Here is a 26,278-nt window from a genome sequence, read left to right on the forward strand (position 1 = left end):
TTCTGCTTTTTAATTGATAGGGATAAGTTAGAATTTATTAGCTCAGGTGAGCCTGCGCTGGGCACAGCAGTTGCAGAGTGCCAAAGACCTAGCTCTTTCGGAGGTGAAGCAAGCCGAGCGGTTGGAGGCCGTGGTGGCTTATGGCGCGGATGCACTGTATGATCTCCTTCACACTTCGTCGCACAGTATGGTGTCGGCAGTGTCTGCTCAGAGGCTTCTGTGGCTGAGGAACTGGTCACTGATATTTCTTCTACACTCAGTTGGGGCACTCCCTTTTTAAGGCATGCTCTTGTTTGGGAAGACCTGGAGCAGCTGATCAAGCACCTGGGCGATAATAAGGTCCACAAGCTTCCGGAGGACAAGCCGAAATTGCAGAGAGCCTTTCTTTCCACCTGCTTTCGCTTTCAGGGCCAGCGGCGTTTTTGTCAGAACCGAGCTCAGAACTCGGGACAAAGACAAGCCTCTGGGAGGTTCCAGTCTTGGTCTTCAGCCTCTCTTGGGCGTCGAGCGACCTGTGATGGGCCAGACATGGCACCAGCGGGGTCAAGTCCACCCAATGAATTGAGGCCGACGCACTCCTCGGATCCAGTTATAGGGGGTCGGCTGACTCTCTTTCTCGAGGAGTGGGTCAAAATCACATCGGACCGGTGGGTTCTCAGTGTGATAGCACATGGTTACGCTTTAGAATTTGCTAGCCCACGCCGAAGCCTGTGTCTGGTATCCCCTGCAGGTCTCTGGCAAGGGAGTTCATCGTTCGCCAGACCCTGGATCACCCTCGAAGTCTGGGGGCCATCATACCAGTTACTCAAGCAGAGCGAGGGAAAGGACGTTATTCCATTTACTTCGTCATCCCCTCAAGGTGCCTCGTTTCCGCATGGAGGCGCTCCGGTCATTGCGGCCATGCAGAAGGGCGAATACCTGGCATCTCTGGATCTGACAGAAGCCTATTTACACATCAGGATTCGTCAGGACCACCAGAGGTTACTCAGGCTTATGATCCTCAGACAATATTTCCAGTTTTGTGCTCTGCCGTTCAGCTTTGCCATGGCTCCACGGACCTTCACTAAGGAGATGGTGGTGGTGGTGGTGGCATCCCTGCGGAAGGAGGGAGTTTTGGTACATCCCTATCTGGATGATTGGCTCATCTAGGCGAAGTCGGCGAACCTCTACTCGCAAGCAGTAGATATGGTTTTACGTCGCCTGCAGTCCCTGGGCTGAGTGGGCAACCTCACCAGGAGCCATCTTGTCCCCTCCCAGGTCTTTGGGAGCTCATTTCGACACTCAAGAGGGCAAGGTCTTCCTCTCCGGGGACAGGATCATCAAATTGCGCGATCAAGTTCAATCCCTGTTGCGAACCTCAGTGCCCAGAGTCTGGGATTACTTACAAGTTCTTGGTTCCATGGCATCGACCCTGGAATTGGTTCTGTGGGCCTTTGTGCTTATGAGACAAAAACTGGAAAATCTTGTTTTGTTTTGTTTTTTATGTATAGCTTGGATCAGAACTGCAGGTTCTGCACCACCTCCATCTGCTGGAGACATAGAAATACTGAGGAGCAGCAGGTGGCATACCAGGTTAAGAGGTGGTGCCTGAGAAACTTTTTCTATCTCCATCTGCTGGAAGGAAGGCAAAACTCAGCAGTCTGGACTGATCCGGGTATGTACAGGGAAAGGTCATTTAAGTAATTTCAGCATCTTTAATTCTTTGTGATAATGTTGAGGTTAGTTGGTCTCTGGTATTTTATGGAACCATAACTTCCAGGCACTGGAACCTCTCCACAATAGCCCCTATCACTTTTGTATTTGACATTAGGGGCACAACAAAAATGGGAGTGGAGAAAAGTAGGTATACTCATTCTGCAATGTTGAAGCCTCCTAAAAATCCCATTGGAGGCTTTTGCCCCATGGGTCCACTAAATAGAGAACTGCTGACCTTGATTGGCTAAGTAGGCTGTTGAAGCTCTGGCATTGATGATTCTGAAATTCTGAGCTCTACGAAAGAGTTGATCTCTTCCAGTCCTCCAAACTTTGTTGTCCCGTTGGAATCCGCTGTCAGAGCAATTCTGTCTCCCGTTGCCACTTACAGACATTGCCAGGTCCAGTCTTTCGTGGTGACTGGTACAGAAGCACTTGGAGTGCGGAGTGGATCTGGAGATACCCTGGTGGATGGTGGTGATGACCGATGCCAGCCTTTCCGGGTGGGGAGCAGTAAGTCAGGATCGAGTGGTATAGGGCCAGTGGCCTCTGGTGGAGGCGTCCTGGTCTATCAATCACCTCGAAATACGGGCCATTCACTTGGCTTTGGAGAGCTTCCTCCCCCTTCTGCACAGTCAGGCGGTCCAAGTTTTTTGTCAGATAGTGCGACAACAGTGGCCTATATCAACCGGCAGGAAGGAACCAGAAGTTGTCCGGTAGTTCTAGAAGCAGAGCTGTTGATGTCCTGGGCAGAGCGCCATCTGGAGATGTTGGTGGCATCACACATTGCAGGGTCGACCAATGTACAAGAGGACTTCCTCAGTCGTCACCAGCTAGACCCGGGAGAATGGGAACTGTCCACCGTGCGCCTGATATCTCACCGGTGGGGCAAGCGTCACGTGGATCTCATGGCGACCCACGCAAATGCCAAGACATTGTGCTTCTTCAGTTGCATGCGGGATCACGGCGCAGAGGGAGTCTATGCTCTGGTATTTCCTTAGCCCCACGACGTTCTCCTTTGTGTTCCCTCTGTGGCCGCTGGTGGGCAAGGTGCTCAGGAGGATCGAACTTCACCCAGGCAGAGTCATTCTCATAGCTCCAGAGTGGCCGCACCAGCCATGGCTCACGGACCTCGTGAACCTGTGCTTGAATTGGGCCCCTATGGTTGAGCCATCTTCCAAATCTCCTCCACCAGGGTCCCATATTTTTCAAGCATGCAGATCGCTTTTGTCTTGGCTTTTGAGAGGCATCAGTTGTGGAAGAAAGGATATCCAGAAGAAGTGATTACTACTTTACTAAGAGCCAGGAAAGCTTCTACCTCCTTGGCATATGTTTGTGTTTGGAAAGTCTTTGAGTCCTGGTATCAGCCTTGGGAAGTGGATCCTCGAAAAGCCTTGGTTCCCCTGGTCCTTTTCTTCCTTCAGGACTGGCTTCAGAAAGGGTTATCATTTAATTCCCTAAAAGCTCAGAATTCCGCTCTCGGATGTCTGTGGGGCCAGATCCAGGGTTCTTCTCAACAAATCTGGAATAGGAAAGATCCTCTAGGGGTGACAATGTTTCCGGCTGGTCCCCCGGGGGGCCAGAGGAAATTGCCAGAGAAGAGCTTGGCGACAGTGAAGAGGGACAATGTGGCTCCCTGTCATATGCCATCCTTTGTGGACTTGGTTCTCTGTCCAAGTCTTCAACGTCCGAATGCAGAAGAGAAGGAGGGGTGGACGGATCCGAACCTTGTAGTGAAGGACTTGAGGGGGAACAGCGCTATTGGACTATACTTTCTATGCATGAAATTTTCAGTTGTCCTCTTCGATTTACATTTCACCGTGGTAAAAATCTTCGGGATTTTTTAGTGCATTCTGAATTACGTTCTTACATACCCCCACCTATATCCTTAGGTAGTCACGGTCCATGTGGAAGCTGCTCAGTCTGTCCACACTCTTTCCCTTTCTTCTTTCACTCACCCAGTCTCCAATAAGGTCTTCCAGCTACAGTTTATTTCCAATTGTTTATCATCTGGTGTTATTTATGTTGTTACGTGCCCCTGCCCAAAGTTGTATGTTGGTAAGACTACACGTTTGATTAAGACTAGAATCATTGAACATCGATCCAGCATTAACATTCAACGGGAAAATGCACCCCTAGTGTCACACTGGGTGGCTGAATTACATAGTATTTCTGATTTAAAATTCTTTGTTATTGATGTGCTGTCTCCTCCATGCTGGGGGAGTAATTTTTCTGAAATGCTTATTCGTAATGTGCAAAGATGGATCTTTAAAATTAATAGTCTCTCTCCACATGGCCTCAACAATGAGATCCAGTGGTCCTTTTTTTTTTTTTTTAATTCTTTATTTATCACTTTTTAGTTTACAAAACCTTTAAATTTTGCAAATACAGAAAATTCAGATCAGATGAAAAGAAACAAATAAAAAAAATAAAAGTAACATTTAAACATAATACAGACTTATTCATCTTTCTTAAATATAAATCAATATATATATATCCACATGGCTAAGTAGTAAGATCCATTATTAATGAGAGTGAATCAAACAAAGAGAATAATATTAATTACTAATAAAAGGCAGGCACATAACACAACCATTACATTTAAGTATTTATGGGTGATGATGTGATAGGAGTTTTCAATGACAGAAAACTTTTCAACTGTTCGGAGGTGAAAAATACATTAACTTCAGCTCCTTTCTTTAGATAACATTTGCAAGGAAACTTAAATTTAAATGAATAACCCAAAGCTATGACCTGTTGGCGCAGAGCTAAAAATTCTCTGCATCTTCCCTGGGTGATCGGGGACAGATCTGGAAAAATCTTCACATTTTCATTTAGGAAAACAGTCGGAAATTTGCTGAAATACTTCTTCATAATAGACTGAACATCCATAGTAGATATCATAGAAACTAGTAAAGTTGCTCTGTCTATTACTTCTGTTGTAGTTGACTCTTCTAAGAATTGTGTTAAATTTTCCTGGATGTTTAATCTGTTAGATGTGGAAGATGTTTTAGGCAAAAAATAACATTTATTTACTGCAGGAATGCTTTCTTCATCAAAACACAAAACATCTAACATAAATCTTTTTAGGGAAATATAAGGGTTTTCACCCAATACCCGAGGAAATTTTAAAATCCTGATATTTAAGTTTCTTGAAGAGTTCTCTAATGTTTCCAGTCTCCTGGCAATTAACTGATTGTCTTTAACAACTGCAGCGTGAAATTTTAAATTTGTTTGCTCCTTTTCCTCCAGGGTTAATACTCGCTTAGAAACTTGATCAAGTTTCTTTTGAAAATCAATTGTATTTTTGGAGCTTTGTGAAGCTAATGTCCTCACTTCCTCGCTCAGATGATTCACAACCAACACAACTCCCGCCATCAAGTCCCATAGAGCAGTCATAGTCACCACTTCAGGGCGATCTGGAATTTTCAGGGGTTTAAAGGTTGGGGTAAGTACTTGCGGTATTGGCAGGCTTAAACTCGCTGAACTTACCCCAGCTGCCCCTTCTCCCAGTCCGATATCCGCAGTTCCCACGCTGACTCTTATTTCCTCTGGGACGACCGAAGTTGTTGTTACAGCTTGTGTAGCAGCGGTCAGCGTTGGCGTCTCTGCCGGTGACCCGGAAGGGGTTCCTTCAGTCAGCGCGTCGGGTTGGAAAGGTAGCCCTGACCCTTGTGTCGGAACTGCTCGCTGTTCTGGGCTCAGAGTAGTCTCCTCCGGAGCAGATAACTCACTCTCCGTTTGCCGCTCCAAGGGTTCCTCGACTTCTGGATTGATGGTTGAAGAGGTGAGAAACCGTGTAATCTCCTGCTGTAAAATCGATATTGGAGGGGGTGTCGAGGGATAAACCCTGACCTTTCCCTTCCGTTTTGGTGGCATTCTCACAAGATTCCACTGTTTCAGGAAACAAAGCAGGAGATCAACTGGCTCCAACTCTTAGCGTGCCGCCATCTTGGATCTCCTCATTTCCTGAGTGGTCCTTTTTTAATTAGTTTGGCTAAATTCAGTTTCCTTTCACATCCTGTTTGTCCTCCTTTTGTCCTCATTTGATTGGCTGGTAGTTTTCACGCCAATTTTCACAGTTGTTGTATCTGTGCACTCCTGGACATTTTGAGTTGAAATTTATGCAGGTACGTGTTTGCTTTGCTAGCTATAATTGTGATAAAGGTTTCCCATCGATTTATTGTATTTTTAGATTTGAAACTTTTTGTTTGTCCCTTCCGACGCAACCTCATGGTGAAACACGGGATCCGTGTCGGGGGACCTGCTGAAACTTTGTAATGTGTTTTGCAAAAATATGTGGAGTTGCAGTTTCTAAGAAAAACCTTTATAATAGTACACTGAAATTATTGTGTGGACTTTTACCTTATTCTGCACTATTTCTGCATTTTGGTGGTTCTACATTATTTCTCACCATGGTCTGTGGATGACACAAGGGCTCATACATCATGACACATCCATTGGATTCCAAAAACTGCACTATCCCTTGTTTGACACTGTTGTTCACCACCTACTCCTTAATATTTGGATTTCAGGACGGTCTGCTGTCTTGGTTCTCCTCTTACCATTTCCATTGCACTTTTAATTTTTCTTCTGGAAGATCCTTTTCTGCTGCCATCCCACTATCAATTGGTGTGTCTCAGAGTTCTGTCCTGGGCCCTCTTATCTTTGTATGCTAATTCTCTTGGTGCTCTGATTTCCTCTCATGGCTTTCAGTTCCATCTTTATATTGTTGTTTTCCAGAAATTTCATTTGAAATTTAGTACCTGATCTCAACTTGCTTGCCTAACATTACTGCCTGGATGTCCCACTGCCACCTTAAACTCAATATGGCCAAGACAGAGCTCCTTATCTTTTCCCCCAAGCCCACTTCCCCTCTTTGTCCTTTCTCAGCCCGTAACCTTGGAGTCATCTTTGACTTCTCTTTTTTTTTCTCTACACATATCCAAAATACTGCTAAAATGTGATGTTTCTTTCTCTATAACACGATAATCCATCCCTTCCTTTCAGAACACACTACCAGAACCCTTACCTACTATCTCATCACCTCTCACTTAGACTATTGCAACCTGTTCCTCACAGGTCTCCCAATGAGTCATCCCTCTCCAGTCTATCCAAAGTTCAGCTGTATGGCTTATCTTTCATCATTTGCTACACCCATATAACCTGTCTTAAGTCCATTCCCACATATAGTTCAAGCTCCTCTTACTCACAAAAGCCTTCGCTCTGCAGCTCCTCACTACCTCTCCTTTCTTATCTTTGTCTACACCCATCCTCGTGCACACCGCTCATCAGGCAAGTCAATCCTATCTATGCCTTTCTCTTTTACCACCAATTCCTGAGTCTGTGCTTTCCACGTGATATTCCACAAGTCTTTTTTTTCCCTGTATGTTTGTCTTGATTAAATTGTAAGCTCTACTGAGAAAGGGACTGCCTCTGTTTGTTGCATAGTACTGTGTATGTCAAGTAGTATTGGAGAAGTGTTTAGTAGTATTAGAAGCAATCGAAGGTAGGGGACAAGATAGTTGTTCCATTGATTTTTGTGATTTCAAAGAAAGATGGTTCTTTTGTCCATCTTACCCTTCAGAGAGAGTCGGCAGATACCTTTTGGATTTCGTGCTTCCATATAGATATTCCTGTTTTCTAGAAAAAAACAAAAAACTGATATAACCATATAAATCAATTCATAAAAGTATGATCAGTTCAAAAAAAAGAGAAAACATTGGCATATTCAAATTAAACATTGCAGGGCAAAAGAGACTTGTGGAATATCATTTATTAACGGGCCGATACAGTTAAGCGGGGCTGGGCTTGTGCACCTTTTAACGCAAATTTGATGCGCAATTCAATATAGGCACTTGCAGTAGGCAAAACTTAAGTTATTCAAAGTGTCTTTTAATGCATCTTTACACAGCAATGAAAAACAAGATATATTGTTCTTGTGAAGACATGGTATCATAGTTCTTCTGTTTCTGAATGAATGGCTATTACGGACTAAGTCGTTTGAGGACTGCCAGTCTGCCTCAGCCAGTGTAGTTCAGAATCCTGGGTGACTTGAGCTGGATAGTGAATTTTATGAAGCACAATCTGGTTCATACCAATCTCTGGAGAAGTTAAGGGCTCACTTCCGTTCCAGAGTCAACCAAACTTTCCTGAGTCAACCAAACTTTCCTGAGTCAGTGGGACATTGACAGGCTATTAGCTCAAGTGCAGTTTTCCCTCTCAGAAGGCTCTCAGGACTTGGGGGTTATCTCCACCTCCTGGGGTCCATGGCATCCACCTTGGATTTAGTTCCATGAGCCAGAGCTCACAGGTGATCTCTTCAGATCAGTCAAAGAATAGACCTTAATGGTGACATTGTTAAATTTAAGTGACCGCGAAGTGCAGGAAACAAAAGATGTAAGAAACTGATGTGATATTTCTAAATGTGATGTTATTTTTAATTGTTTGTGAACACAAATCTGTATGTTTAAAGTGTAAACTGCTTTGACTGATTGAAAAGCAGTATAGATATAAATAAAAATAAACTTGTACATCATGGACTCTTACAATCACAAGACTGAGGTTTATGTTCCCTTTTTACTTTCCATAAGGGTCAGCTTTTCTTGGTGGACTACTCTCAATGATCTTCCAATGGGTTTAAGCATAGATCTGTCCTTGCGGTTTATAGGCATGTTGGATGTGAGCCTAATGGGTTAGAGAGTCCACTGTAATGGCCAGATAGCCCAAGGGCTCTAATCCAAAGAGAAGACGACATAGTCCATTTACAGGCTGAAACCAGCTCGGTCAGGTTGATATGGTTACTCTTCCTGCCTTTAGTGAAGGGGAACGGCAGTTTGAGTGCTTTGGGCAAAACCACAACAGTAAATGTATATAAACAGACAAGGGGACTCTTGAAATCTGATGGTAGCCAAGGAGGCAAGCTTGCGTGTTCAACAGTTGGAACAGAATCTTCTGTTGTTGTTAGCAGCTCATTTTGCAGGAAAAGGAACCTACGGTCTGACATCCTCAGTAAAAGTAGTGGAGAATGCGAGCTCAATTGGCAGCCCATTCAGAAGATAATAGACCAGTAGGGTTTCATTTTTTCCATGGACCTGATTGCAGTTTGCAAGAACTCCAAAGGTGACAGATTCTTTACTTGCAGGAAGGAAGGTGGTTCCTGCAGAATAGATTGCCTTGATCCAACCAATGCTATATAGATCAAAGTTCTTTAGGCCTGTTTCCTCCTTGGTCTCTTATAGGCAGAATTCTAAAATGTATTCTTCTGGCAACAGTCATTATGGGAAAAATGACTGAAGTTTGCAGATCGGTTGAGGATGCAGGTTGGAGCTCCTTTCCATTTTCCCAGTGCATCTGACCTGTTACTCCAAGAACTAGTTCTCTTGGAGGATTCAGTTCTTTCCTGTTTTCAGACTGGCCTTTGAAAGGGTTCATTTGTACAGGGAAGGCTGTTCTTCAATAGTAATTTTCACTTGCTGATGGCTTGGTAGAATTCCACTTCATTGTTTATATTCAGATCAGGTGTCTGCTTGAAGATTGTTTCAGGGAGTATTGCCCAGTACTGGAAGCTGTACCTCCAAAACAATATAGAAAGAGTGAAGATGGTCCAGGGAAGAGTTACCAAAATGGTGGTATATGCACCACAAATCTTAGGAGATTTAAGCACCTGAAATGTTATTCTCCTCCAAGTCAGTCCCACTGACTTGGAGGAGAAGTCCATTACCTGCTATTAAGTTCACTTAGAGAATAGCCACTGCCATTAGCAGTGGTTACATGGAATAGACTTAGTTTTTGGGTACTTGCCAGGTTCTTATGGCCTGGATTGGCCACTGTTGGAAACAGGATGCTGGGCTTGATGGACCCTTGGTCTGACCCAGTATGGCATTTTCTTATGTTCTTATGATATGATAGATATTCAGATACTTCGAAAATATTAATGCACAAGAAGCAAAATTTTTCAGTAAAAAGGAAAGTCTAGAAAAGAAGGCCATGGGATGAGGCGCAAAACAGGTAGAGACAGGTATAATGTTAAAATATATCTTTTTTTTTTTCATGGAAAGAGTGGTGAATACATGAAACAGCATTCCAGTAGAGAGATGGTAGAGACACAAAACAGCATCAGAATTGAAGAAAGCCTTGGGATAAGCACAAGGGATCCTTAGTTATGAAGGAGTAAAGGGGAAGATAGAGATCAACTGGGACCTGAAATAATGCGATAGGCTTTATAGTACTTATCTGCTGTCATATTCTATTTTTATGTGAAGCCAATGAGCAAGGTAACATCTCCAAGGGGAACTGTCGGAAGTTTTGCTCAAAATATATTTCCTTCAACCTGCAGTGCAGATGTGAGCTTATGGCATACTGCCTGCAGATAGAAACAGAGAACCACAAACTTCTCTTTCATCCTGCCAGACTAATCCAAACAATTAAGTTATACTCTCTTATCAGCCATGTTTATATTATTTATATTCTACTTTTGGCACTAAGTGGATTATATTCAGGTACTGTAGGAATTTCCCAATCCCCAGAGGCCTTAACTATCTAAATTTGTATCTGAAGCAATGGAGAATGAAGTGACTTGCCCAAGGTCACAAGGGGAGTATCAGTAGGATTTGAACCCTGGCTTCTGTGGTTAACAGCCTGCTGCTGTAACCACTGGTTTACTCCTCCAGTCCAAATGGAGACAGAGAGCAACTGGTTTGCTGATGTACCCATGGGAACCAGATAGCACCAGTGAAGAAACACTCCTGATGGGAAACGGATTGGAAATTGGAGGAAAGGACTTCTTTCTCCGGAGCTTCTCTGGTGTCCCTGACAGAGGGATAAAAGAGGATGAATCTTCAGCGATCTGACTGTTTAGAAGAGAGGAATTGCTTCTCTTGATCATTGCTGCTGTGGAAGGTTTAGGCATCAGTGAGGCATAGAGGGGGAAGCAGGTATTAGGAGATCCTATTATAGTGTGTCACGTAGTACCTCAGCACTACTCCTCATACTTACGCAGGGTTAACCCTGTGTCCACTCTGAGGGTCCTGCCAAGCCCTGCCCAAGCCCACCTGCTCCTGTGCAAGTGCTCCTATTCTGGCAGCCTCCCACCCGCCAACTGGCTCCTGCTTGCCTCTGAGCAAGTACCCTGACCACAAGTTATCCTTTGGTTGTTCTTATGGATACTGGGACCCCACACAATCCAGAGATCACACAGCTCCTAGAAATTGATCCCCAGACCAAATGCATAACATACCAGCACCATTAATCAGTACAAAACAGGCAGAGCTTACAAACTAATCATTTATTAACAAAAAGTAGAAACAGTAAATGGTAAAAGTTTTTTAAATTTGCAACCAGCAACAGGTAAAATAACAAGGATTAAACAGAAAAAGTTAACTAAACACTTTTCATTATTTATCAGTGCCTAGAGAGTTTTCAGGAAATTTGCTGTCCACTGGAGTTGGAGCAGGATCTCAGCACAGATTTCTGTTTTCTCTCTACTCCCAACCAAGACTAGAGAATTCTAGCACTTTCTGGGCTATTTCTTTGTCTGAAGGGCCAATCAGAGCACAAGGAGCTAGCATTAGCTTTTTGACCAAAGGCCTTCTGACTGGAATAGTTTTTGGCCAATGCCATCAGGATATTTTAGTCTTGCAGCTTCATCAAGGATACTGGGATTATGTAGGTTGTCCAAGTCTCATTCTGAGTCAAACCAGCATCCCAAGCTTCTTTTTGAACTACAGTGCAAAGGGCAACATCACCTGTAGGCCAGGATAGAGGAAATGAGTTCTCTGGGGAAAACCACCACACAGCAAAGCAGTAAATCACAATGCATGCAAAATTCCTGTTTCATCATAGGCATTGTAACTGTGGGAAAGGAAAATTGGTTCTTACCTGCTAACGTTTGTTCCTGTAATACCACAGATCAGTCCAGACAAGTGGGTTTATGCAGATGGAGGCAGAGAACAAAACTTTGAGGCACTGCTACATAATCGAACATGGCACCTGCAGCCTCAGTATTGACCTGTACCCAAGCCAAAAATATAGAATTCTATCTCTTCCCCCCCCCCCACCCCCACCCCCTCTCCCTGGCGAACTGGAAAACCCCCGAGGTTGGACTCCCCTGAACTGGAGTACCTATACACACCGCAAGGCCCCAAAATGCCCTGCCAACTTGGAAAACTAAAAAACGACATCAAAACAATACCGCACATCTGAGTACCAGGAGGTCAGTCTTTCGGTAACAATACCAGGGCGGGCCTCTGGACTGATCTGTGGGATTACAGAAATGAAAATTAGCAGGTAAGAACCAATTTTCCTTTCCTGAACATACCCAGATCAGTCCAGACAAGTGGGATGTACTAAAGCAATCCTAAATCGTACGGGCATCCAAAAGACCTGTTCTCAAAACACTTTCACCAAAAGTCTCATCCTTCGGCACCCAAATATCCAAACGGTAATGCCTGGGGAAAGTATGCAGGGAGGACCACACCGCAACCCTACATATGTCCTGCAGAGACACCAACTGACATTTGGCCTAAGAGGCCGCTGTCCTCTAGTAGAATGCACTTTAAGGCCACTAGGGACCCACACGACCCTTAGCAATATAGGCCGCAGAAATAGCCTCTTTCAACCATCGGGCCAAAGTAGTTTTTAAAGCCTTGTCTCCTTTCTTTGCTCCCCCAAACAACACAAAAATATGGTCCAACCTTCTGAAAGAATTGGTGACTTTCATGTACCTCTAGAGAGCACAGTGAACATCCAACAGGTGAAGATTTCTACTCAAAGCCGAGTGTCTGGACCAATCTGGAAACCAAAGCAACTCCACAGACTGATTCAAATGGAAAGCAGAGACCACCTTTGGCAAAAAGGAAGGCAAGATATTCAGACACTTTGTTGGAGGAAATATGTAAGAAAGGATCGTGACAGGAGAGAGCTTGAAGCCCCGAAATAACGTCTGGCCGAGTAGATTACAACCAGAAAAAATGTCTTTAGCGTAAGATCTTTCAAGGAAGCCCATAAGAACTTGCCATACTGGGTCAGACCAAGGGTCCATCAAGCCCAGCATCCTGTTTCCAACAGTGGCCAATCCAGGCCTTAAGAACCTGGCAAGTACCCAAAAACTAAGCCTATTCCATGTTACCGTTATTATCTAAGTCAACTTAATTAATAGCAGGTAATGGAGTTCTCCTCCAAGAACTTATCCAATCCTTTTTTAAACACAGCTATACTAACTGCACTAACCACATCTTCTGGCAACAAATTCCAGAGTTTAATTGTGCATTGAGTGAAAAAGAACTTTCTCCGATTAGTTTTAAATGTGCCACACGCTAACTTCATGGAGTGCCCCCTAGTCTTTCTATTATCCGAAAGAGTAAAAAACCGATTCACATCTACCCGTTCTAGACCTCTCATGATTTTAAACACCTCTATCATACCCCTCTCAGCTGTCTCTTCTCCAAGCTGAAAAGTCCTAACTTCTTTAGTCTTTCCTCATAGGGGAGCTGTTCCATTCCCCTTATCATTTTGGTAGCCCTTCTCTGTACCTTCTCCATCGCAATTATATCTTTTTTTGAGATGCGGCGACCAGAATTGTACACAGTATTCAAGGTGCGGTCTCACAATGGAGCGATACAGAGGCATTATGGCATTTTCCGTTTTATTCACCATTCCCTTTCTAATAATTCCCAACATTCTGTTTGCTTTTTTTGACTGCCGCAGCACACTGAACCGACGATTTCAATGTGTTATCCACTATGATGCCTAGATCTCTTTCTTGGGTAGTAGCACCTAATATTGTGTAACTATAGCATGGATTGTTTTTCCCTATATGCATCCCCTTGCACTTAACCACATTAAATTTCATCTGCCATTTTGATGCCCAATTTTCCAGCCTCACAAGGTCTTCCTGCAATTTATCACAATCTGCTTGTGATTTAACTACTCTGAACAATTTTGTATGATCTGCAAATTAGATTACCTCACTTTTTGTATTTCTTTCCAGATGATTTATAAATATATTGAAAAGTAAGGGTCCCAATACAGATCCCTGAGGCACTCTACTGCCCACTCCCTTCCACTGAGAAAATTGTCCATTTAATCCTACTCTCTGTTTCCTGTCTTTTAGCCAGTTTGTAATCCACGAAAGGACATTGCCACCTATCCCATGACTTTTTATTTTTCCTAGAAGCCTCTTATGAGGAAATTTGTCAAATGACTTCTGAAAATCCAAGTACACTACATCTACCAGTTCACGTTTATCCACATGTTTATTAACTCCTTCAAAAATGTGAAGCAGATTTGTGAGGCAAGACTTGCCTTGGGTAAAGCCATGCTGACTTTGTTCCATTAAACCATGTCTTTCTATATGTTCTGTGATTTTGATGTTTAGAACACTTTCCACTATTTTTCCTGGCACTGAAGTCAGGCTAACCAGTCTGTAGTTTCCCGGATTGCCCCTGGAGCCCTTTTTAAATATGGGGGTTACATTAGCTATCCTTCAGTCTTCAGGTACAATGGATGATTTTAATGATAGGTTACAAATTTTTACTAATAGGTCTGAAATTTCATTTTTTAGTTCCTTCAGAACTCTGGGGTGTATACCATCCAGTCCAGGTGATTTACTACTCTTCAGTTTGTCAATCAGGTCTACCACATCTTCTAGGTTCACCGTGATTTGGTTCAGTCCATCTGAATCGTTACCCATGAAAACCTTCTCCAGTACGGGTACCTCCCCAATATCCTCTTCAGTAAACACCAAAGAAAAGAAATCATTTAATCTTACCGCGATGGCCTTATCTTCTCTAAATGCCCCTTTAACCCCTCGATCATCTAACAGTCCAACTGACTCCTCACAGGCTTTCTGCTTTGGATATATTTTAAAAAGTTTTTACTGTGAGTTTTTGCTTCTACAGCAAACTTCTTTTCAAATTCTCTCTTGGCCTGTTTTATCAATGTCTTACATTTAACTTGCCAACATTTATGCATTATCCTATTTTCTTCTGTTGGACCCTTCTTCCAATTTTTGAATGAAGATCTTTTGGCTAAAATAGCTTCTTTCACCTCCCCTTTTAACCATGCCGGTAATCGTTTTGCCTTCTTTCCACCTTAATGTGTGGAATACATCTGGATTGTGCTTCTAGGATGATGTTTTTTTAACAATGACCACGCCTCTTGCACACTTTTTACTTTTGTAGCTGCTCCTTTCAGTTTTTTCTAACTATTTTTCTCATTTTATCAAAGTTTCCCTTTTGAAAGTTTAGCACGAGATCCGTGGATTTGCTTACTGTCCCCCTTCTAGTCATTAAATCAAATTTGATCATATTATGATCACTATTGCCAAGTGGCCCCACTACCGTTACCTCTCTCACCAAATTCTGTTCTCCACTGAGAATTAGATCTAAAATTGCTCCATCTCTCGTCTGTTCCTGAACCAATTGCTCCCTAAAGCTATCATTTATTCCATCCAGGAACTTTATCTCTCTAGCGTGTCCCGATGATACATTTACCCAGTCAGTCTTGGGGTAATTGAAGTCTCCCATTATTACCGCACTACCAATTTGGTTAGCTTCCCTAATTTCTCTTAGCATTTCACTGTCAGTCCCACCATCTTGACCAGGTGGACGGTAGTAGACTCCTATCACTATAGTCTTCCCCGACACACAAGGGATTTCTACCCATAAAGATTCAATTTTGTATTTAGTCTCATGCAGGATGTTTATCCTGTTGGACTCTATGCCATCCTGGACATAAAGCACCACACCGCCTCCCGGGTGCTCCTCTCTATCATTGTGATATAATTTGTACCCCAGTATTTGTACCTCCTTCCACCATGTCTCTGAAATGCCAATTAAGTCTATGTCATCATTTACTGCTATACATTCTAATTCTCCCATCTTAGTTCTTAGACTTCTGGCATTAGCATACAAACGTTTCAAAGTTTGTTTTTTGTTTGTATTTTCATTCTGCTTTTTAATTGATAGGATAAGTTAGAATTTATTAGCTCAGGTGAGTTTTTAGTTACAGGCACTTGGACTACTTTTCTTATTATTGGAACCTCACTGTCGGGATGCCCTAAATCTAATGCATCATTAGTATCCATTGAAAATACCTCTCTCTGAACCATGCACTGCTGAGTGACTGTCGGCTTTCCCCTTTGTTCTAGTTTAAAAGCTGCTCTATCTCCATTTTAAAGATTAGCCAGCAGTCTGGTTCCACCCTGGTTAAGGTGGAGCCAATCCCTTTGGTAGAGACTCCCCCTTCCCCAAAAGGCTCCCCAGTTCCTAACAAAACTGAATCCCTTTTCCTTGCACCATCGCCTCATCCACGCATTGAGACTCCAGAGCTCTGCCTGCCTCTGGTGACCTGCGCGTGGAACAGGGAGCATTTCAGAGAATGCTACCCTGGAGGTTCTGGATTTAAGTTTTCTACCTAAGAGCCTAAATTTGGATTCCAGAACCTCCCTCCCCCATTTTCCTATGTCGTTGGTGCCCATATGTACCACGATAGCCAGCTCCTCCCCAGCACTGTCTAAAATCCTATCTAGATGACGCGTGAGGTCCGCCACCTTCGCACCAGGTAGGCATGTTACCAGGCGATCCTCACGCCCACCAGCCACCCAGCTATCTACATTCCTAATAATCGAATCACCAACTATGACGGCCAACCTAACCCATTCCTCCTGGGCAGTAGGGCTTGGGGAGATATCCTCGGTACGAAAGGACAGTACATCACCTGGAGAGCAGGTCCTTGCTACAGGATCCTTTCCTGCTACACCAGGTTGATGCTCTCCAATCATGAGACCTTCTTCCTCCAAGGCAGCACCAGGGCTGCCAGTCTGAAGTTGGGACTTGGCTACTATGTCCCTGAAGGTCTCATCTATATACCTCTCTGTCTGCCTTAGCTCCTCTAGGTCTGCCACCGTAGCCTCCAGAGATTGGACTCGTTCTCTGAGAGCCAGGAGCTCTTTGCATCGCATGCACATGTACAACTTATAGAAACATAGAAATGACGGCAGAAGAAGACCGAATGGCCCATCCAGTCTGCCCAGCAAGCTTTACACATTTTTTCTCTCATACTTATCTGTTTCTCTTAGCTCTTTCTTCTATTCCCCTTCCACCCCCACCATTAATGTAGAGAGCAGTGATGGAGCTGCATCCAAGTGAAATATCTAGCTTGATTAGTTAGGGGTAGTAGGGGTAGTAACCGCCGCAATAAGCAAGCTACACCCATGCTTATTTGTTTTACCTAGACTATGTTGTACAGCCCTTGTTGGTTGTTTTTTTTCTTCTCCCCTGCCGTTTAAGCAGGGAGCTATGCTGGATATGCGTGAGTATCAGTTTTTTTTCTCCCCTGCTGTTGAAGCAGAGAGCCATGCTGGATATGCATTGAAAGTGAAGTATCAGGCACATTTGTTTGGGGTAGTAACCGCCGTAACAAGCCAGCTACTCCCCTCTTTGTGAGTGCAAATCCTTTTTTCCATTTCCTCTTGCTGTTGAAGCTTAGAGCGATGTTGGAGTCACAGTAAGCATGTGTATGTTTATTGAATAAGGGTATTGTGTCCAGGCAGTAGCCATCATTCTGGCGAGTCACCCACTCTTCATTGGCGGCCTCTTGACTTTATGGATCCAGAGTGTTTATCCCACGCCCCTTTGAAGTCTTTCACAGTTCTGGTCTTCACCACTTCCTCCGGAAGGGCATTCCAGGCATCCACCACCCTCTCCGGTGGGTAAAAAAATCATACATGTGACACTCAATGCAAAAGACTGGGAAGCCCACCTCTTGCTGCTGGACTGCTGCCTTCATCTCAATTTTGATCAGTTCCTAGTTAAGTTTTAGGTTGCTATGGGAGTAGGAATGTGTCTAATTAACATCCTTTAAATGTATTAGTGAATGTATTATAGGAATGTTTTCGAGGAATGTCATGGTAAGGGTAGGTCTCACCACTGCTTTGATGTTTGTAGAACACTCCTCAGATACTTAAGTGACTGATTTCTTTTGGAACATCAATAAGCTTTATGTATTTTTCTGTGGACTTCATAAAGGAGAGGCAGCTTCAAAATTGTCATTGTTCCGGTGGATCAAAGAAACTATCTCTTCACCATATTTACTTGAAGATCCAATAGGATCTGGAGGCACTTCACACTCATTCTATAAGGGCTCATTCCTCTTCCTAGGCAGAGGCTACAGTGTTGGCTCCAAAAGAGATTTGTAAGGCATCCATCTGATCTTCCTTAGATGCAATTGTAAAACATTACAGATTGGATGTGCTGCCCAAGGGAGTTGCTACTTTTGGAGTGTTTTCAGGGGAGCCCTGTCGTCTTCCCAACCACAATCAAATGGGCTTCAGCACATCCCATCATCTAGATTGGTCTAGCAGGATGAAAAGAGAGAAGAAATTTAGTCTTAACTGTTAATTTCCCTTCATCGAATCCTGTTAGACCAATCCACATCTCTCCCAGGAAGTTAATAGCTGTTTTTATTCTAATATCCTTTTTTAATTTTTTGCAGTGGTGTTATTGTCTTTATGATGTTATGAATGTTCTCATGTGTTTATCCCCCTTGAACTCTTGGAAATGTGCAGAATATAAATCTAAATAAATAAATATTATTGTCCCGAGAGTCCTTCAGATCTTATAGAAGATTCACAGACTCCTTATGGCGTGAACTTGTGTATTTTTTTCATTTCTATTCTTTCATTTCTATTCTTTCATTTCTATTCCCTGTTGGAATTGAGAGGGGAATTGTAGTTTGAGGGTTTGCTCTGGTTATCCAAGGATTTGTCATAATTGTTATTTCATAAAGGGGTTTCCATTCCATTGCTTTAACATAAAAATACTGTCCACTGTCTTTCCTGCGCTATTTCATTTAGGAAATAATGATATCGCTAAAATGTTTGTAGTTCTCTATCTCTATCTGCTGGCAAGGTGGCACAAATCAATGGATCTAGACTGGTCTATCAGGATTCAAGGAAATTAAGTAGTAAGACTAAATTTCTCCCCCTAAGTAGTCACCTTTCTCCTCACTCAACAAACAAGCAAAATAAGGAGACATCACTATTTAGGTTTGATATTCTCAAAAAGGGATAAACTTATTACTGATGATGTCCTCTTGCAGAAAAGCCAACTATGAAGTCATCAGTAATGCAATAGCTTGTTCTTTTATGATAGCGCAGGAGTTTACCTATTAAAAAAAACATTGTTGATTTTAGGTCAAGCAAGGTACCTGGTAGGTAAACATAATCAGGTTGACCTTGGTCCTGTTTCACTCAAACATTGACTTATGCTAGTTTGAAAACTTTTGTAACTTGGTGATGGTGTTACATTGCAGGCGGTGCAACACAAGGGTTTTCTCCTTGAGAACTGCCTTAAGGCAGTGTTTCCCAACCATTTCAAGTCCAAGGCATGCCTACCTTAAGAAAAATATTGTGTGGCACACCAACCTTCACAGGGCAAGCTGTGTGGACATAGAAAGGACTCATGGTCAAAAGAGCTAGGGAAGCACTGAAAGCCCTACTAATCTCCCTTCCAAATTTAAAACAAAGGGAGAGGAGAAGCAGCATGAACTCATCACAGTAGCCCAGTTCTCTTTACATACCAATTCATTTTCCTTCTTTCTCCAAGTTATTTATTTCCTTGTTACATGTAACTGCTTTTCTGCACGATTGTTCAAATTGTAAAGTTTATTGTAATTGCACCCCTGTTTCTTGTGAACCAGCATGATGGGACTTCCGTCTTGAATGCTGGTATATAAAAAACGTAAATAAATAAATAAATAAGAGAAGGGATACGTTAGTATAATGTGAGCAGCTGTCTGTTAGCTAGTTTGCTGTTGCATGTAGCTGCCAGAGCTCCTCCAATGCTGCTGCTCCCAACATTCAGAATGTGTCACATCTAGTATTCAGTGCATGCTCTTTCTGCCTCACTTAGCCTGGGGATAAGACAGAGGCTGGGAGGGCTCAAAAGATGAGGTTCAAGACAGGAAAGATGAGGAGGTGCTGTGCACTCCGAACAAAGTGGGACTTGGCTATCATGCCCTGCATGCTGTCCATTAATCACCACACTGGAGCTCATACAGTAGCTAGGAAGAAACAGCATGCATGATAACATATTTTCAGAAAGGAGCGCCTCCATGTTTAAGAGCCACTGCTGCCAATTCTTGTTGCTGAGAGCTGCTGAGAGCAGAGTCCAGGTGCTGGTCTGAATTGGAGTATCAGGCAATGGTTACTTTTCTGAGGCAAACCTGATCAGGTCTGAAGGCACACTGGTTGGGAAACACTAGTCTAAGGCTTTTATCCTCCTGTTCCAGCTCTTTATTTTTCCTTCTATTCAATCAGGAGGCACGAGAACTAAAAGAAGATGATGACCTTAAACGAGCCACAGAACTAAGCCTACAAGGTAAGGTTTGTGACTAGTGGGGATATGATGGGAGGGCTTGCATAGGAATCAGCTATAGTAATTTATTGAATACCTAAGAAAGAATGCAATTAGTGGCCAGGGGACATTCCACGTTGGAAGCCACTGATTTTCTGTCTGTTTTTACAATTTGATATTTATATTCTCCATGGACAAGCAGGACATAATCAGCCACACAAGTGGGTGACATCTGATAGCGCTGACATGGAAGAAGCTCTCTGAGTTCAGAAAGACCAAGAAAGTCTTTCTGAACATACACAGGTGTCCTGCACAACTTCACCTAGTGAGTTTCCTGTCTTCCTTATTACGCCTTGACAAAAGGATTTGGTTTGTGCACATTCTCTCTTAAATCAGGCATTCTTCGCTGTTTTTTGGGGATAGATTTTTTTTCTTTTCTTTCTCTAGTTTTTTTCGTTTTTGTTTTCATTTTACGAGTCAAAGTTTTTTTAAATCTGGAAAGTCTAAGTTCTTGAACATACCCAAATCAGTCCAGACAAGTGGGTTTTGTCTCCCTACCAGCAGATGGAGTCAAAGAAATAAAACTTTGAGGCACTGCTATATAACAGAGTCCCCTCAGTATTTCTGTGACTCCAGCAAATGGTAGAGGTGCAACCCTGCAGTCTGAGATTAAGAAAGAGAGAAATTGAAGTAGGAGAATTTTGGAGAAAGCTGCCTGAGGTGTTAGGCTCCTTGATGGACCAACCCTCAGGTTGAACCTTGGGAACCCCCTGCCTTGGGCTCGCCCGCATCATGCCGGGGACCCTGAAAGCCAGGGGACTGGTTCACTCAGAGCCACCGAGGCCTCTGTCAGCAAGGCCCCAGAATCAGGGAAGTACCCCTGCGTGTGTTTTTTGCCTTTGTATCTGTGATTTTAAAGTTAAAAAAAGGAAGGAAGGAGCAGAAAGGCAAATGGCTGGTTGCTGGGGGGCGAAGGTACGGCCATGAGGCAGCGAGGGCTGTGGGCCTCAGCAGACAGAAGGTAACTACTGCTCTGGTCTACGTGTGTCCCGGGGGGAGTGGAATTAGCGGCCAGGCCTGTAGCGGAGGAGGCATGGCAGCAGTTGGTGCGGCCACATTTGTTTTCCTACGCATCTCTGGGGCCTTGCTGAGGCTGGAGAGCAGCAGTCTTTTCCGCGGCAGTGCCCAGCTGATTTTTCCGCACCGCGGGAAATGACGCAGCATGGTTTAAAAGGCGTGCGCCAGAGGGGGGCAATTGAGGCTGGCGGTGTTTGCAAGTCACGGGGCAGCCTTCCGTGCGGGAGCAGAGAAGTGTGACACGCATGTGGGCTGGAGTCTACACACTTGAATTCTCGCTCCCTCTGTCCTGGTTGCGCTTCGGGAGAGGAGAGTTCCTCAGCGGGGGCGCACCAGGGGAAGTGTATTTCCTGCTCTTTGGGGGAGAGACGTCAGTGTTGGCGGCGAGAGGTCTGGGGGGTCCCGCAAGGCAGCTGGATCCACGGAGGGCCACGGGCAGGGAGTCCTTTTTAACTAGGGAACCCAGAGATTCCCCTCCCCCATTTTCTCCTGTGGTTCAGGGGGACTCTGATGAGAGGGGACTCAGACAACAGCCTGGATCAGGGGACGGATGGCCCTGAGGGATTTTCGCCAAAATTTATCCACTTGATGCATAAAGCCTTCCTGGCAAGGAAGGGGATGAAGAGGAAGCGGGCGAGAGTCGGGCCTTCCCTATCCACACCAAAGAAGCCTAAGAGGGCCACAGGTGGGTCCGGGGACCTACTGCATCATCTGGGACTGCATCGGGCAAAGTCTGAGGTGGACCCCAGGTAAGGGGGGGGGACTCCATGGATGATCTGCAGGATGTCCTTTTCGACCATCAGGGGGGTGGTTCCAGAAACTGACGTGACTGTGGTACCAGGTGTGGATCCAGATGTAGCTAAAGACGACCTGGATCCGGATGAAATATTGGAGGGGGATGATCCTCGAGTTGTCTGTTTAAGAAGGTGGAATTATGCCATCTTATTCCCCAAGTCTTGGAGGAATTGGAGGTTAAAGTGACTCAGGAGGAGTCAGTGAGGGGGTGAGTCCATTCCTGAATGCCCCCCTCCCCAGTGCCTTTCCCTTACCTAAGAAGATCAGGAAGTTGTGAAGATATATCCTCTGATGGAGGAGACTTTGGAGATACTGCAGGTACCGAAGGTGGATGCTGTGGTGTTGGTGGTCACTTAAAAGACGACCATTCCAGTAGCAGGGGCTGCCGTTTTGAAGGATGCGCAGGACCACAAGTTGGAGATTCACCTAAAGCAGATGTTGAGGTCCCCACGCTGAGTCTTTGGGCTGCCGTTTGTGCCAGCTTGATGCAGAGTGCCTGTCAGAAAGCACAGGATCTGACTTCGACAGGAGATGTTGCCCTGCAGTCAGCTCATTTAGAGGCTGGAGTGGCTTATGTAGCCGATGCGTACTATGATTTGGTTCGCAAATCAGCGATGAGTATGGTCTTGGCGCAATTGGTCAGTAGACGTGGTCTAAGGCTCAGCTATGTAATCTCCCTTTCAAAGGGAAGCTTCTCTTCGGGGAGGATTTGGATCAGCTGATGAAGTAATTGGGGGAATCTAAGGGAAACAGGCTGCCTGAGGATAAGCACTAGTAAGAAGGTGTTCCCCCCTCGAATCCGGTTCAGGAATTCAAGGAGATTTTGGTCTGGTAGAACCACCTCCAACGCGTCTGCGAAGCAGTCCTTTTGTGGAAGCCGTAGAGGCTCCAGGGATGGTGCCGGCCAAGGGGCCTGTGGTGGAAAATCAACACAAGGAAGCCAGGGTGTCCTACTCCTGCATAGAAGCCATAGGGGGCAGCTTGTCCAGCTTTTACATCAAGTGGACCAGGAGTACCTCAGACCATTGGGTGCTAGAGGTCATAAGAAATGGCTACGATCTCAAATTTTTGTGCCCAGTTAGGGAGGCCTTTCTCGAGTCTCACATGGTCTCTCATAGCAAGCAGTAGGCTGTGTGGTGGAGGCTGCATCTTTTGGATGTGAGGAGAACTCTGTTGCCTTTATCTGGAGCTGTTGAATAGTTCTGGTGCTCTGATCACCTTTTTGCCCTGTATGGGGACAGGAAGAAGGGAGAGAAGGCCTCTAAGGCTACCATTTCCCTTTGGTTGAAAGTGGCTATATGCACAGCCTATATTTGTAGGGGCAGTCAAGTTCCAGTGGGGCTGAAGGTGCACTCCACAAGATTGCTAGCCACTTCCTGGGCAGAATGTCAGTTGCTGTCACCTCAGGAGATTTGTAGGGCTGCGGTGTGGTCCTCGTTGCAAACCCCCAAGAAAGGGGTTTTGGGGTTACATCTTGACTTGGGTACAGGTCAGTACTGAGGGGACTGTAGGTGGCAATCTCTGTTATGTAGCAGTACCTTAAAGTTTTCTTTCTCTGACTCCCATCTGCTGGGTAGGGAGGCAAAACCCACTTGTCTGGATTGATCTGTGGTATTACAGGAATGAAAATTAGCAGGTGAGGACCAATGTTCCTTTCTAAAAATTGAGTCTGATTTATCTTCACTTTTGGCCATGTCTAACAGGAAGCCAGGCTTCAAGCGGTGCCCCAAATGATCTTTTAAAAATGTCTTTTTTTTTTTACCTTTGTGACTGCTTCCTGGCTGCTGCTTAGGGCCATCTTATGATGTAAATAATTTTGCTGGCTGTATGTAAGGAACTCCTTCAGAATACCTTAATGGACTGGATACAGCTATCTGTACCAGTCCTTCTTAACTTTCAAGCCCACAAGGGATTGTGGAATAGGGTGGAGCCCTGCAAGCAATGATAAGAGACCAGGGACAGAGGGATGAAGGAGACCCAGGAAGAGAGACAAGCCTCCAGAATACGAATTGTAGTTACGATTGTTTTTGTTGAAGTGCTCAGACCAGCTAACTGTTTATTATTGATTAACAATAAAGATACTTACAAAGATTATTGCCAGAGTCCAGCCTAGAGTCTGTTCTCTAGCTAGTCTTGACCACTCAGCATCACATTTGGTATTAGACATGGAATTGCTTGCCTAAGCAGGATGCACAGGCAAAGCCCACAACCACAGCAGAGAAAAGAAAAACCCTACAAAAATGTTTTTGCTTTTATGGGTTTTTTTTCTTCCTTCTCTTTCTCCTGGGACCTCGCAGTTTCACTCTCAAATGAAGCTACAACAGGCTAAAGGGGGTAGTCCTGCCTGAGTAGACAGGAGTCAAGCAATGAGTCAGGGCTGAACGGATTATCACGATTTTGTTTTGTTTTGTTTTGTTTTTCTCACTCTCCTGGCCAGAGAGAGATACCAAGTGGGGAAGTGGCTTAAAAAGCAGGGAAGATGGGGCAAGTGATCCAGAACCTTGTTACCTGGCAACAGCAATTGCAAAATGCTATATAGACTCAACTTGACCAACAGCAGGCGTTGCAAAGGTAACTTGTGCAACATCAAATTTTCTTGCAATCAAACAAGTTTTCAGCAAAAATATAATCTCCCCCTTTTTATATCCCTGCATATCTGAATACAACCCCAAAATGCACAAGGCCGGGATTGTTGATTGAGTCCAAATCTCTTACCAAAAAAATTGGATCTTCTCACATTCCTACAACCCATTTAAAAGTGAGGCATTCTCAATATTACATTTTAATCATCTCGCTGAAGAGGCCACCCCACTCTTGTATGCTCTGGTAGCTGAAAGGATCGTCCTGTGTATCATTCTAAATTGTAGTGCATGTAATTGTAACCGATCAGTCACCTTACATAGAAACATAGAAATGACGGCAGAAGAAGACCAAATGGCCCATCCAGTCTGCCCAGCAAGCTTTCACACTTATTTTTTTCTCATACTTATCTGATACTCTTGGTCCTTAGTAACTTTTTGGTTCTATTTCACTTCCACCCCCGCCTATAGCTGTAGAGAGTAGTGCTGGAGCTGCATCTAAGTGAAGTATCTAGCTTAATTGGTTAGAGGTAGTAACTGCCGCAATAAGCAAGCTACTCCCACGCTTATTTGTTTACCCAGCCTGTGCAATTTAGTCCTTGGTTGTCTGAGTATAATTCCACTTTACTTTATTCCCCCCTGCTGTTGAATCAGTGAGCTGCACTGGATATGTATTCCAAGTGAAGTATCATGCTTAATTGATTCGGGGTATCAACCGCCGTAACAAGCAAGCCACACCCATGCTTATTTGCTTATCCAGACTATGTAATTCAGTCCTTGTTGGTTGTTATCTGAATATAAATCATCTTTTCTTCATTTCCCCCTGCCTTTGAAGCAGTAAGATATGGAAGAAAAACAGCTATACGTGTTGTCTTCTGTAATCAAGATCTCTACTCCATATTTGAAATAATATGGCTAAGAAGAGACAAAAAAATCTCAAACAACCCACCCTCAACCTTGGATTAGACAGCATTACACCCTAAGATGAAGTCCGTGACCTTAAAATACAGATTGATGAAAACATCAACATGAAAAAACATACAAGTAAAATAATGAAATCTGGGTATTCTAAACTCAGAATCTTACACTGTCTAAAACCATTACTTACTTTCCAAGATTTCCGCACAGTCCTACAAACAATTTTTTCAAACCTGGACTTTTGCAACTCACTTCTGTTGGGCCTTCCTTCAAGCACAATTAAGCCACCAACTCCAAAATGCTTCAGCAAGACTACTTAAAGGAACTAGAAAATTTGATCATATTATCCCTTCGCTAATCAACCTTCACTGGCTTCCAATAAAGTTCAGAATCCATTACAAAGTATTATCCCTCATCTTTAATATTCTAAACAACTATGAACCATCTCCTCCAGGAATAACAATAAAAAGCTACAGCCTGCAAAGAGATCTCAGATCTCAAAACAAAAATCTTTTTACAGTTCCTTCAAATCTGAACCCTCATCTAACCCAAATAAGAGAACGAATGTTCACAATAGCAGGACCGAAACTATGGAATGATCTACCCGGATCATTAAGACTGTTAATGGAAAAAAAGAAATTCAAACAAGAGATTAAAACCTGGCTCTTCAGAAAAGCCTTCAACGTAATGTAAAGAAATATCAAACAAGCCACTTAATGAACATTATTTTTCCAGAAATATTACTTCTTCTCAGCACAGCAAATAACTTTTGACTAAAATCTATTCAAAACTGAAACAGTAAATATCAATATTAGATTGTTAACTTTGAATGTTATGATTATTCAATAGTATTAAACTAGA

At 43.7% G+C, this 26,278-nt stretch overlaps 1 protein-coding gene across 5 annotated transcripts in view; it reads left to right on the forward strand.

Moving 5' to 3' along the window:
* The window catches only part of USP37 (ubiquitin specific peptidase 37), a 539,331-nt gene that overhangs the window by 422,753 nt on the left and 90,300 nt on the right, over positions 1-26,278 (forward strand). For all 5 annotated transcript variants that reach the window (XM_029605048.1, XM_029605049.1, XM_029605047.1 and 2 more), the window contains one exon: positions 20,012-20,072. In XM_029605048.1, the coding sequence (XP_029460908.1) occupies positions 20,012-20,072 (61 nt within the window). The remainder of the gene's footprint in view (positions 1-20,011; positions 20,073-26,278) is intronic.

The sequence above is a fragment of the Rhinatrema bivittatum genome, chromosome 6 (genome assembly GCF_901001135.1).
Source record: "Rhinatrema bivittatum chromosome 6, aRhiBiv1.1, whole genome shotgun sequence".
In the NCBI taxonomy this organism is placed as follows: Eukaryota; Metazoa; Chordata; class Amphibia; order Gymnophiona; family Rhinatrematidae; genus Rhinatrema; species Rhinatrema bivittatum.